At 42.3% G+C, this 12,471-nt stretch overlaps 1 protein-coding gene across 1 annotated transcript; it reads right to left on the bottom strand.

Annotated features, from left to right (window-relative positions):
• Positions 1-7,115: 7,115 nt before the first annotated feature.
• On the bottom strand, positions 7,116-12,259 carry T265_02091 (hypothetical protein; the record flags this gene model as incomplete). The annotated part of the gene is made up of 2 exons (XM_009166250.1): positions 7,116-7,726; positions 10,667-12,259. 2 exons carry the CDS (start codon positions 12,212-12,214, stop codon positions 7,253-7,255), a joined length of 2,022 nt encoding a protein of 673 aa, XP_009164514.1.
• Between the last annotated feature and the right edge of the window lie 212 nt (positions 12,260-12,471).

The raw sequence follows: 12,471 nt of genomic DNA, 5'->3' as shown, positions 1-12,471 counted from the left end.
GTATCTTTAATATACTGGTGCTATCAGTTTGACTCAAAGAATACTTTTCGCTGGACAAACACATTGCCCCTTGGCACAGTCAAACTGATTGTGAGAGCATGGAATATTATTTGAGTATTTCATGCAACAGCTTAATTTTCAAGTACTGCTTTGGGTCCTTTCAGTGAACAGCTGAATCATCGGTCATCATGTGACATTGATGTGTTTTCCGTGATTGAACAATGACCGGTGGTGTACCCTTTCCAAGGGAGAGTTAATCACAGCTGATCAGCCGCTTGTGGTCAAACGGTTGTGTTCGACCTGCTAGCTAGAAGCTCGCAGGTTCAGAAAGTCCTTGAGTTTTTTAGGTGTTTACTGTTGATGTATCCCGATCAGGATGAAACAGCTGTACCCCACTGCTTAGCTTCACAGCACAGATTGGATTAGCTTTTTAAGACAAAATCTTCATCATGACTTCTCTACTTTTACTGGCACTACCAATACTGACCACGTTTGCCTACTTGTCTTTTTATGGCACACTGACTTTCTTGCTTTCAACATAGATGAGGTGGGTTATAGTTTGCACGTTTGAGATTAAAAAGAGAGAACTACTGATTCATATCTCTGTGGAAGAAGCCGAACAGAGTGTTTTTAAAACGGCAATGAAATACTGCTACCATGGGATCATGATCACTTCAATTTGAACACTAATTGTTCATGCTGTTATTGAACCAAGACAGCATGTAGGGAAATTGGCAGAGCTGAATTGATAGACTGAGAATACTTTGCCATTCAGACATTAACCTAGGAGACCAGTGGGGTCAGACACATCTGCTCCACTTTCAGATAACAAAAATTACGTGTCAATGAGAATTTGGTAACAGCAACAGTAATGTTGCTTGAGTTTCCTCAGAAACCTGCTTGGTCACTAAGTGCTTTTCCCCTTTGTCTCTCCACGACAGACTACCAGGGTATATGGCCACAGACTTGGTGTTCGATCCGTTATTCCGAATCCGAAAACATTAATGTCACTGAAAACTTGTGGCTGGCTGACAAAAATAACGACATACAAACACTGGGTTTATTCTTCTGTGGTACAATATTCCGCCAAATTAAACACCTTTTCTCTTCTAAAAACATCTGTTCCAACAAAATAAACCTCCCAATTGAGCAGGACAGAATAGGATATTAGGCCACAATTGTTAATTTGGGCCAATGTTTCACATATCCAGCGCATCCAGAAAATTTTCTAAACCGTTCATCACGATTACTCGATTTTCGCCTTTGAATCCTACAAGGTAATTTTTCAAATAAGGGCTCGAATTCTTCTGTCAAGTTGGGTTCTGGGAGGTGACTTGTTTTTTTCTTGATAGTTATCTCTTCATCAAAAAATCTGTACAGAATACCCGTCCATGTTCTGTCAAACAAGGTCGAGGTTTCGCTCAACAGAAAAACAAAAATTAGCAATGCTAGATTGTGAGTTTACTATCGCTATTCAGTAAACGAAGGCGCATCTCGTGGGGCATGCCCCAAATTACGGGTTGGTATGAGCCATATGGATGTGTAAATCGGTATCTCAGTTACGCGAGGTATTTTTGGATTAACTGGTTCGATCGATGTTATCATATAATGACTGGTTTTATCTTGCGACAGATATGCGATCTTACCAATATGATTTTCACACACACACACACACTCAGGTGATCATACAGCCATGTTATATGCCTAGACTTCGAGTAAATTAGTGCCAGATGCTTTGGACAACATTGGATTCACCAGCAGGTGTTTCCTTCACAAAAAAGCAGGAACGGCTTAATGCAGTCATCAGTTTTAAGCCACAAAATGATTCTACATTTTGAGTGACGTGAAGGACCAAACGCACTTGCAATGTCATATCCAGTTAGCCCGTCAGAAAGATTATTTCGCGCAAGGAATATTTTGGAATTTTTCTGGCACTTATTGGTCCTTTTGCCGTTTTGTTTCACCCGGAAACAGTACAAATTAACCGTTTGACAGATTGTCACTATTAAACTTAGAAAAAATCCTTACTAAGATGCTGGATAAACTGTGTTGCTTATAAAAAATGCACGACCTTACACTGAATGTGCATGTAAACTGCGCTTTGATTACTTATTTTTCCATCTGTTCCCATCTATGAATTTGTTTTTCAACCGCAAATCGAAGCTGTTTGTTTATTGTCAGTTTGCAAAACAGTACCATAACACTTTAAAGAACGTTCTTCACCTCAGAGTAGACGTCATCGGCCCGTTCTGACAAAACAATGGACATTCGGTTGGTTCCTCTCATGCTGCTTGCTGCGCCCCCCATGAATTCCTCTCATGCGATGCGCGAGCCTCTTGTTGTTACAAACTTCCTTTTTGTTGCGTTCGCTTTCACAGACGGAAGAACGGTTTGTCCTTATTGATCTTTTGAAAAGAAGACGCAAATATGAATAGTGAATAACGAACATAGTGTTCCTTTGATCATGGTTTATTCGGATCAAAATGACGAATTCTGCATATTATTTTTCCGCGGGAAACGCAATGGGTATCTGAATACTGCGAATCCGTTCGCCTGACAACTTGCTTTGTCCGGTAAAACTTACAATTCTACGCGATTTTGATGAGGCTGCGGTGGCGTCCGTCACGTACAGAATCATTTAGTTTTACACTGAGAATATGTATCAGAACTACGCTTGTTGGAAGTGGACTGGGGACCGCCTTTCAGTGACTGTTTTCCCACGAAGCTTAACTGAGGTTTGATGCGAAAGGATGCAGTTTCAGAATTATTTGCCTTTGCTATCGACTGGGATGTTTTCCCAAGTTAGTATCAAACAAAGTAATGTCCGGTATGGGTGCTTTCATATAAAAAGCAATATTGAAGAACATTTCCAAGAAGTTCAAGTTTCGTGGTTTGGCTTGACTGCAACAAGTACAATCGTTTTCTGCAGCGAATCACACCACCACTTAGACAAGATATTCTACAAAATATTTCGCGTCATCCACTCACTTTTTTCTGCTTTCTAATTCACCACTATTTAATACGTTTTGAAGGTTCGAGACATATAAGTCTTCCACCTCACTATACAACGGCTAAATGCTACTTTCCTTTAGATGCGCTACACACCACAGTTACGATCATTTTGTATTTTTACTTCTCTGTCCCTTCATGGATTTGTCATTCACAAACAAAACCTTCCGTACTACTTGCCAGGATATCTCTTCAGAGCCTCCGCGGTTATCCAATCACAGGCAAAACGTATGCGCTCAAATAGTTCTAAAAGTAGGAGCTTGAACTTCTGCGCTACGGAATTTGTAACCGGCATACTTTTTGGTGCTTCGGAACCAGAAATGTGATTTGACGTTTACACATTTTTGGTGTCTATCCTGATTTCAGAAATTCTTTGGTCCCACTGTTCTCCAAGCTCCTGATATTGTTTCCTAGCTGGGTTTTACTGCCATCAAAGTCAGCTTCTGTAAGCTGTTCGTTTGTTCATTTGATTATCTAAACATTCAGTTATGTGACGGAAAACATCACTAGGTGCACGTCGGGAGCTTTACTAACTTATAACAACGTAGCATATGCATGTTGGCTATGCCGAAGCCGATTGGTCAATGCGTAGAGTAAAATTGCCACAGTCGAGCAAAAGTGTGGCAACGCATAGATTCAGCTGTACTGGTTGCTGACAAAGTAAAGATCTCTTATTCAGTAGTCCAAACCCGTTATTTTCCATTGGAAATGGCGTAGAAACTAATTTTCTGCTACAGGAAACGGGCTAGGTTTTTGGTCGTTGGCTTGTTCGCTGAGCTGGGCAATTTGGTTGCAAACGTTTCATCACCAATCGAGGTGACATCATCAGTGCGTAGTTGTGCGTAGCGGTGGGTTAGTGGTTGTGCGTTCAGTAGTGTTACGTGTGTGTTGATATACGTGCTGGTAGCCGAGGATGACCTTTGACCGCGATTAGTTATTCCGTCGGGCGGTTCCATTGGTTGTTCTTTTTATCCCGTGTCCTCATTCGCCGATGCCTACGTGACTTTTGAACTTGACATTCCTCGCCGTCGTAGTCTAGTCGATGTTGGAGTGACCTTTGTCCTTCCGAGTTCCGGTTGTGACCTCATTGATTTGACTCCGAGGAGTTCCTTGTTTCTTCGTTTGTGAATCCATTATTCGGTCCTCCTTGATTGAGGTCATAACCGGAACTCGGAAGGACAAAGGTCACTCCAACATCGACTAGACTACGACGGCGAGGAATCTCAAGTTCAAAAGTCACGTAGGCATCGGCGAATGAGGACACGGGATAAAAAGAACAACCAATGGAACCGCCCGACGGAATAACTAATCGCGGTCAAAGGTCATCCTCGGCTACCAGCACGTATATCAACACACACGTAACACTACTGAACGCACAACCACTAACCCACCGCTACGCACAACTACGCACTGATGATGTCACCTCGATTGGTGATGAAACGTTTGCAACCAAATTGCTCAGCTCAGCGAACAAGCCAACGACCATCTACGCCACCTGAGCTACCGACATTTTCCTCTATAGGGCTACGTTTTTGTTATGAACAACGACCAACTTCTTGAAAGTGTATACTTTAGATGCAACGATTTTCAAGATCAGATCATTTTGATCTCTCCCAACGCAGTCTCAAGGAGCAGCCTTGTATCTGATTTTTCAGGCAATATTCAAGAAGAGCCAAGTGGTCCTGCATGGTAGAAAACCGGCGACATCAAAACTTGACTGTGGTCTCAATCGATTTTCAGGAATGGTGCCAAAAAGTGTTAAACCCGTAGCAGTCTTATTATAATTGATGATTACTACTTGCCGTAGATACTTGGGACTACAGCAGCACAAACGATCCTTCTTTAGGTTACTCTTCATTCTTCGCGCTGGTAGGATTAATGTAAAGTGGTCGTGGCATAATGCTGCTGTGGAAATGGGTGTTTCGTGCTCGGTACTATTCTGGAAAAGCTTTCGGAGCATACCAAGCTCTAAAGTGTACAAAACAAGAAGGTATCAGAAAAGAGTAATGGTGGTTGGTATCGCTTCAATGTACTGTATAGAGGCTTTGTCGAGCATTGTCCACACAGGTTTAAATGAAAATTTTCGTTTCACGGAATCTCCTGACTCGTATATGTGTTTTCGTAGCAAATGACAATCTAAGCTATGCATACAGTTGGAGGATGGTTGAGTACCCACAGAAAGCGACCCATCACCGCATTTATGGATAAAATGAAATGAGAAATCATATCAGCTTCCTTTATGAAGCACGAAATGGAAACAGGGACGAAAATTATTTACATAAAATCGTTGCAGAGGTTTGTGACTATCCTAAGAATAGATAGGTGGAAAACAATATTTTGTATGTTTCTTGGCATCCATTCGATATTTTTCAGTCCTAGGTCAATCGATGGAAATTGCTTCAAGAGTAAAAATAATGTGCAAGCTGAATGTGCTATCTGTTTGAGTGTGATTCTTGAAACAGAAAAGTCAGACTGGTTTGACCGGAACAAAGCGCAGCCAAACTAAGCGCACAATATAAAAACCGAAGCCAGATTTACAGTAATCAATCACGTTATTCCCATAACACGGCATTTTGTACGGTGTTCTTGTCGGGGCTGAGTTAACACCAACCACTTACATTCGTCTCGCACTTGGGGGAAATTCTCGAACCACTCGTGCTTTCAGACAGGGGATAAAGCAAGCATGACTCTCTGGTCAGTAATATCGTGCAAAAATGTGCAAATTCAGTTTTACAGCTCCATTCAGAATAAATCTGTACATATCTGGAATACTTCGGACCACCTTTGGTAACTTGCCTCGTTTCACTGATTCTGTTGCAACATTGTTCTACATTTAAAAAGCAATTTCCATTCACAACAGTCTTTTGATTGTCCCATTCAGAACTGCATTTTTAAACCAAGACTTTATGGAGGACAGTCATTACAAAAGTCAGATGTTCCGCAATTTCAGCGCATTCAGGACCACTCAAAAGAAGCTGGCCTACGGTCTGTGAAACCAGTCAAGTGATTCAAAATATAGCTATTTATATTTCCTGTCCTAGTAACTTTCTTGCATTCAGTCATGGAAAAAAACCGAACAGCTGCAAGCTAGCAACACTGTCAGCCAACCCCAAAGGTTGTCGGACATTGCGCAAGACAAATGTAGATGTGTTGTTGCTTGTTGTTGGTGGTACTATTTTGTGGTAGGATCATTTATATAACTGATGAAAAGCCAACAAACAAACAAAACAAACAAAATGATATAAAAAATAAGTAAGTGAATTTCAGCTTGACCTAGCGCCTTTTGGTGTTTCAGCTCCTGAGGGTGTTGTCTTGGGTCCTGGACAGCAATGATTGTATGTATCCTTTAAATTATATGCGCACTTTGGCACACATGTTCTTACACTCAGGCACTGTTATTCAATAAATTATGCTAATGGTTCCATATGAATTTGATTAGGAAGTGAGAGATTTTATACCGCGCGCGTTCTGGGGTAAAAGGTATCCCTCTGTAGCTGAAACGAAATGAACGTAGGCTGAATGTGGACCGACCGCGGTTGGGCAAACACTGTCATCGTGACCCAGAACACTCCATTATTCAGTAGGAATAGTATGCGGGCAGACTGCTGTTTCAACCGCTGAACTGAATTCATACTGTCAGCGGTAAAATCAATCAAACCCAAACATCTTTGAAATTCCTAAGCTACCAACCAGCACGTCGCGATTTTTGTAGTGCCATCTAGTTTGTTTCGTGATTCGTAGTAGTGACACAGAAGTGCTTGAATTCGGCCTGATAGTTTCTTGCATTTTACGCAAGTAAGCAGACGTTTTTAAGCTGAGATTGTGTAAACTCGAGGTTAAATTTTACTCTAGGTTTCTTGTTCTTTTGATATTTTTTTTAAATTTCAACGATCCTGCTTGCTTTTCCCCTCAAGTTTCTGTACAAAGCACCTGGTTATCTTAACTTGTAAGCTCCTCAGACACCTCCTATGGAAGACAAACCGGAATTTTTGTTGAGCATTCTATACTCTAGGCTCATGTATGCCACGGAACACCGAAACACAAGAAGTGTTTTCCATAGGTAGAGTAAACAACAGCATAGGTTATTCATTTTTAGCAAAAGAATTTATTGCAGTAAAATACAGGCAAAAATTCAAGTAATGGCGTTTGCAAAAACCATTTGGATTTCACGGGGCAGAAGTCGTAGCAAGACGAAAATGATCTATACCTAAGTACAATACTGCTACAATTTTTGAATTGAATATCACTTATCTGGTAAAACTTCCGAATCTTCTGTGTCTGAAACGTAGTGCTTCTCGCCTGTGTACCTCTGTGGCTCGACAAGCAGTGGTTCGGCAGAGAGGGCAACCAAATTCCTAGGTTTGAACTGTTCCAACCAAGCTTTCTGGGGGTGTCTATCAAACATTATTGGTAAGTACTCATCCACAGCCACCATTCGTCTCAAAGGATCTTGCGCAAGCAACTTCCTTGCACCACTTCTTTTCAGTAGGTAGCCCAAAGTCCAGTATGTGTAGTCGGGGAAAGCCAATTTGGATGTTCCGGGTACACGTTTTTCATGTTTAGACATTCGCTTTCTTCCAATATATATTAGTTCCCAATCTGGTTTGATTGTGTCGGCCTCAGAAAGCACACCGGCTAAATTTCGTACGAATCCAGGTGCAAACCGGACGTCGTCTTCCAATATCATAATACGCTCGTAACCTCTGTCTTCCATTTCCTGAAAGTCAAATAAGATTTTTCCAAATAAAGTGGGATATTCTGTTTCAAATTGCACACAGAGGGCGATATTTTGTATCAGCCAATGATTTAGGATCTCACTGACAACGCACTGGCTCTGTTAGTACCGCCAGCCAGATGGTGTTTGACCTAAATTGGGATCTGTTGTTCATCCTAAGTACCAAAACTCGATAAAATACGCGAAGTCAATCAATTGTATACCAGTGCACCAAAGCCGTGATCTATAAGCTCAGCTGCGGGCCATCACCCGTCCAATTTTAATCTTTTGTTGACTGTTTTGAAGAGAGAAAACTCTGGTATTAAGAAATCCGTTGACTCATGCAGCGTTTGCAGGTTTGCACGCGAAGCCATTGGGAAGTTTATGCAGCGGCCTATTGAAGACAAACCTTCTGGACTGCGTGAGTCCGGATGGATGTTCCCGTTTAGTCTAATAGCATTTACTCCTGTTTTATTTACCGACCTTCGTGCCTCTCTGCTCCCGAAAACAATCCGCACTTCAGCCTTCTCAGCTTTTTATATTTCAGTGCGCTAAAGCAACTGAGTTTTGAGGTACAGTTGAATATGCTTAGTGTGACATAACTCGCACTTATATACTATCCGGTGTTGCGGAATCCACCCTATCGTATTCGCCTACCACGCAGTTTTACAGTCAGTATACTTCTTTACAGCTGAAGGCTGCGGATCACTTGAAAAGGGTCTCGTTCTTCATGGGGATATCTAAACACCGTGTATCATGGTGAATCTGTTTAAATGTTCCTACTGCAAACGAATCCAGCATCGTTTCGTATAATCGTTCCGGTTCACTGTATAGAGAAAGTTACCGTAGACCTACTCAGTAATAAGTCGGACGTCGAGGGATCCAACGAAAACAACCATGTGCAAACATGGAAAATGTGCGCCAGATAACCAGTTAGATTTTTCGCCGAAACCAATCGAACAAATTACAAATACCCAACTTCGAAGAAACAATCGTAGAGACTATAAAATTAAATTCATTGAAAAATTCGTTGCTTGTTTGCTATGCCCTTCGGATAGGAATTCATTCCAACGATTTGATCACTCTGATTGCTAATGTAAATCACTTGCTTACGCTATTTTGTTAAAGCCATTAAGGTCTATTATTAATTTTATGTAAACGATTATGTGACATGTGACATTAAGCAAGGAATAACAAACTGACTTTCTAGAGTAAAAAACAACAACAATGTGCATTCCCCGACGATATTTGGCAAAACTATCGGAAACCTGGTGTCCCAAGCTTTATTTTATATTCGAATGCAAACAAGGAGCTATTCGGATAGTATACACAAATGATTTATTAGGCACTTGTGTTGTTAGACACAGACTACGGAATACCTAGTGATAATCCTGAACATCATTCCTCTAACGATTCAGCTTCCAGAATACTACTCCGCCCGTTATAAATCACGTTTTAGGTCTAAAAACAGAAAGCTGGATAACAACCTTGAACCACGGAGGTTTAACTTCATGAATGTCGCGGTCCGTATACCGCCAAGGATGCACACCAAAGTTACATTTTGTGGACATAGTTTGGACAATCTCCTTTGATTGTCTGCCCCAGGTCATGTTTGTTGCCACGCTACCAAACGTTCGCTTGAAATCAGACTGGGCTGCCCACATGAAATTAGCAGGTGGATATGAGTAAATAGGGANTCGCGGTCCGTATACCGCCAAGGATGCACACCAAAGTTACATTTTGTGGACATAGTTTGGACAATCTCCTTTGATTGTCTGCCCCAGGTCATGTTTGTTGCCACGCTACCAAACGTTCGCTTGAAATCAGACTGGGCTGCCCACATGAAATTAGCAGGTGGATATGAGCTAAATAGGGAAAGAAAGGAGACTATTTGACTAAAAATACGCCAGCTGCCGGACTTCGGTGTTGTGTTTCAGGCAAACACTACAGCTGGGTCTGAAAAGTCGTGAACACGTGTGCGATTGTAAGGACTAAGCACGCCACTGTGTTTTGAAGCGTGCGTCCATCCTACAGCAGGCCATGCAAGCCAGCTATACCGTTTTTTAGACAGAAACAAATTTAGACCTGTTTCTGTTGGGATCATCCTCGAACGTTTACCACACTCTGAATCCATTATAAATGGTCTGTAAAGTGATGAGTCCCTAAAGATACTGGCAAACATTCTGAACGTCAAATATATCCCACTTAAGGATAGTGCTCATCATTAACAAGGGGTCACTGTATTGCTGCACCAGGTTCAGAGCAATATGTTGCTAATTCCACAAGTTCGCGCACTACGGTATCATCTGTTTCCACATCCGATAAAAGGTGTTAACTCTCAAGTAAGATCCAGTCCAACCAAAACGATGACGCCGTCTTCAGTGACTGAGAAGACGGTTGGGCAGTGAAAACTTGATGCATCCGGCAACCGCTCCATTTTCCTTATTAATTTATCTTCTATCTAGCCTTTTTATCCGTGGAAATACCGGAAGTCCGGAAATACTGTCGAAATGCCGGAAGGGGATACCCAGCGATAGCGGCCTTCTTAAAATCCAACACTTTCGTGCACCTTATAACAAGTCCGAAAAATGCTACATCCAGCATCCATTCCACACAGACTTTCAAAAACGAATAGCGATATACGAATCAATTCAGTGGTGCCACGATTTCCCCCAGTTCTGCAATCACAATGACCCACTAGGCCTGGGACTAGCCTCAATAAGCAACCTATTATGAGAGTTGTTCACATTCTTCATATGTGATGAAATAATCGCGCGCAAATTGCACTTCCAGTTCCACTTTTATTCCTCTCAATTTGCGTGTCGATAAGGGTGACGCAAAAATTTTGTCGTCCCAGCGCGAAAATGACAAGTAAAAGCCTACGAGCTACGACAGTTACTGCAATTCTTTTGAAATGGATTAACAACAAATCATTGGACTCACGCGCCACAGTCTGTAGTGGCTGAGAAAGCATCCAATTTCTCCGAATTTGAGTGCTCTCTTGTGGTAAGGATCAGCGTAACCAGGCAGCTGCTTGATTCCCAGTTTGGTGATGTTCTCCGATGTCAACAACATCCCGTCCACGGCGGCCACGTGGCGGGCATCTATCCCCAGTTGATCGAGAAAATACTCCATTTTGTCTCGACGATCTTTGCGACGTAAAAGATTTATGTAATAAACTTCATCGAATCCTAGTTTACTCCTAGGAGGCAAATAATTTTCGGCCACATCCTTGAGTGCTTCGCTGGGTAGTACCCTCATACTGTTCTCCTGGTCGATCAAAACTTCCAGACGTAGGTGCACGAACAGTTCGACCTCTCGCCTGAGCCACTGTTCCGTAGGTGATCCTGGACCGAAAACGTCACTTTCGTCCACGGGAGCTGGCAGATAACCATAGAATTCTCTGTTGTCCAGATAGAATGGCACGTGCGACAATTGTGCTGATCTAGCAAAAATAATTAGATCGTCCAATGGGCCTTTGTATCCAAAAGGAGGTGGGTAATATCGCAGGTTCTCGCTAAGTTTATGACGTAAGTTAACGAGAATAATGCTATGCACCATTGGGACTTCAAATAAGCCGATAACTGACCGCCGTTGTATGTCAAAGTACGTGTCAGATCGCGCATAATATCCGGTTTCCGTCATAGCTCCCCAAAAGTTTGAATAAAACTCCGACGATGTGCAGTTCATCAGCGGTGAGATTGCGGGTAACGGGTCGGAGAATTCTGAAGAAATTTTGCCTGGATTCTGTGCAGATTCTATAAGATGCTTTAGCGTGTCTGGATTCATCAAAATGACATCAGCATCTATAGTGAGGTAGAAATCCGCCCATGATTTCCTGGCTGCGTTCAAAAGCCGTTGCCTTAAAAGTGCAACATGTTCGTAGTGTTCAGTGGACCACATTTTGCTGTGTGCCAAATAATCGCCACCAATTTCCAAATTCACCAGATGGTAGCGTTCTCTGACAGAATCAATCCACTGGGATAACACATTGACACTATCGTCAATTGAGTTGTCTGCTAAGAATAGTAGCTGGATTCTTTTAGTCAAGTAGTCCTGTATCTCGAGTCCATGTAGGAAATACGGAAGTACGTGGGCTTTATTTCTCACCAGAACGCCGATGAACACCGTCGGTGGCAGAACAACTGTATATCCAGCCTGCCCACACAGAGTAGGATTGTCATCATGAACTCTCATGGGTGCTTCTGTATCCACCTCAGGTTTCTGTGCTTTCGTCTGTTTGTGTTCCAGAGCTGCTTCATAGGAGTGTGTGTATATGACACGTATAGCCATGCAGAGGATCAGGAATAGCACCGCTTTCATACTCATATGCTTGATAAGATCTTTGGTTGACGAAGACACCTTTTGAATATTTTTTGGTTGTGACTTGTGTGTATTATTGGGTGAGTTAACGGGTTTCGTATTGTTCGAATTCTCAAGCTTTGTGGAAGAGGCAGTTTTGCCTGGCGGATGTTTGTGTGCCTTACCCATTCAGGAGCACCGCTTTGGGGTTGGTAATAACACGGATTGTGCCACTTGTTGCCACTGTCCAATCCAAAGTCAGCACAAAAATTACGGGTGTATGGCAAGGAGACTGTATCCCGATCGATAGCTTGGACTGTCTTGACCAATCAGTTTGGCACAGCCACGAGAAGACGGCCTACGTGATTAATTGTGTGCAGGGATAATCCCCAGCCGCCTGCATAGTGAATGCTGGATTCGCTGTGCTTCGTGCCCGGTTCGACTTT

The sequence above is a fragment of the Opisthorchis viverrini genome (assembly GCF_000715545.1).
Source record: "Opisthorchis viverrini unplaced genomic scaffold opera_v5_24, whole genome shotgun sequence".
In the NCBI taxonomy this organism is placed as follows: domain Eukaryota; kingdom Metazoa; phylum Platyhelminthes; class Trematoda; order Opisthorchiida; family Opisthorchiidae; genus Opisthorchis; species Opisthorchis viverrini.
This window is presented reverse-complemented; position numbering and strand designations above follow the sequence as displayed.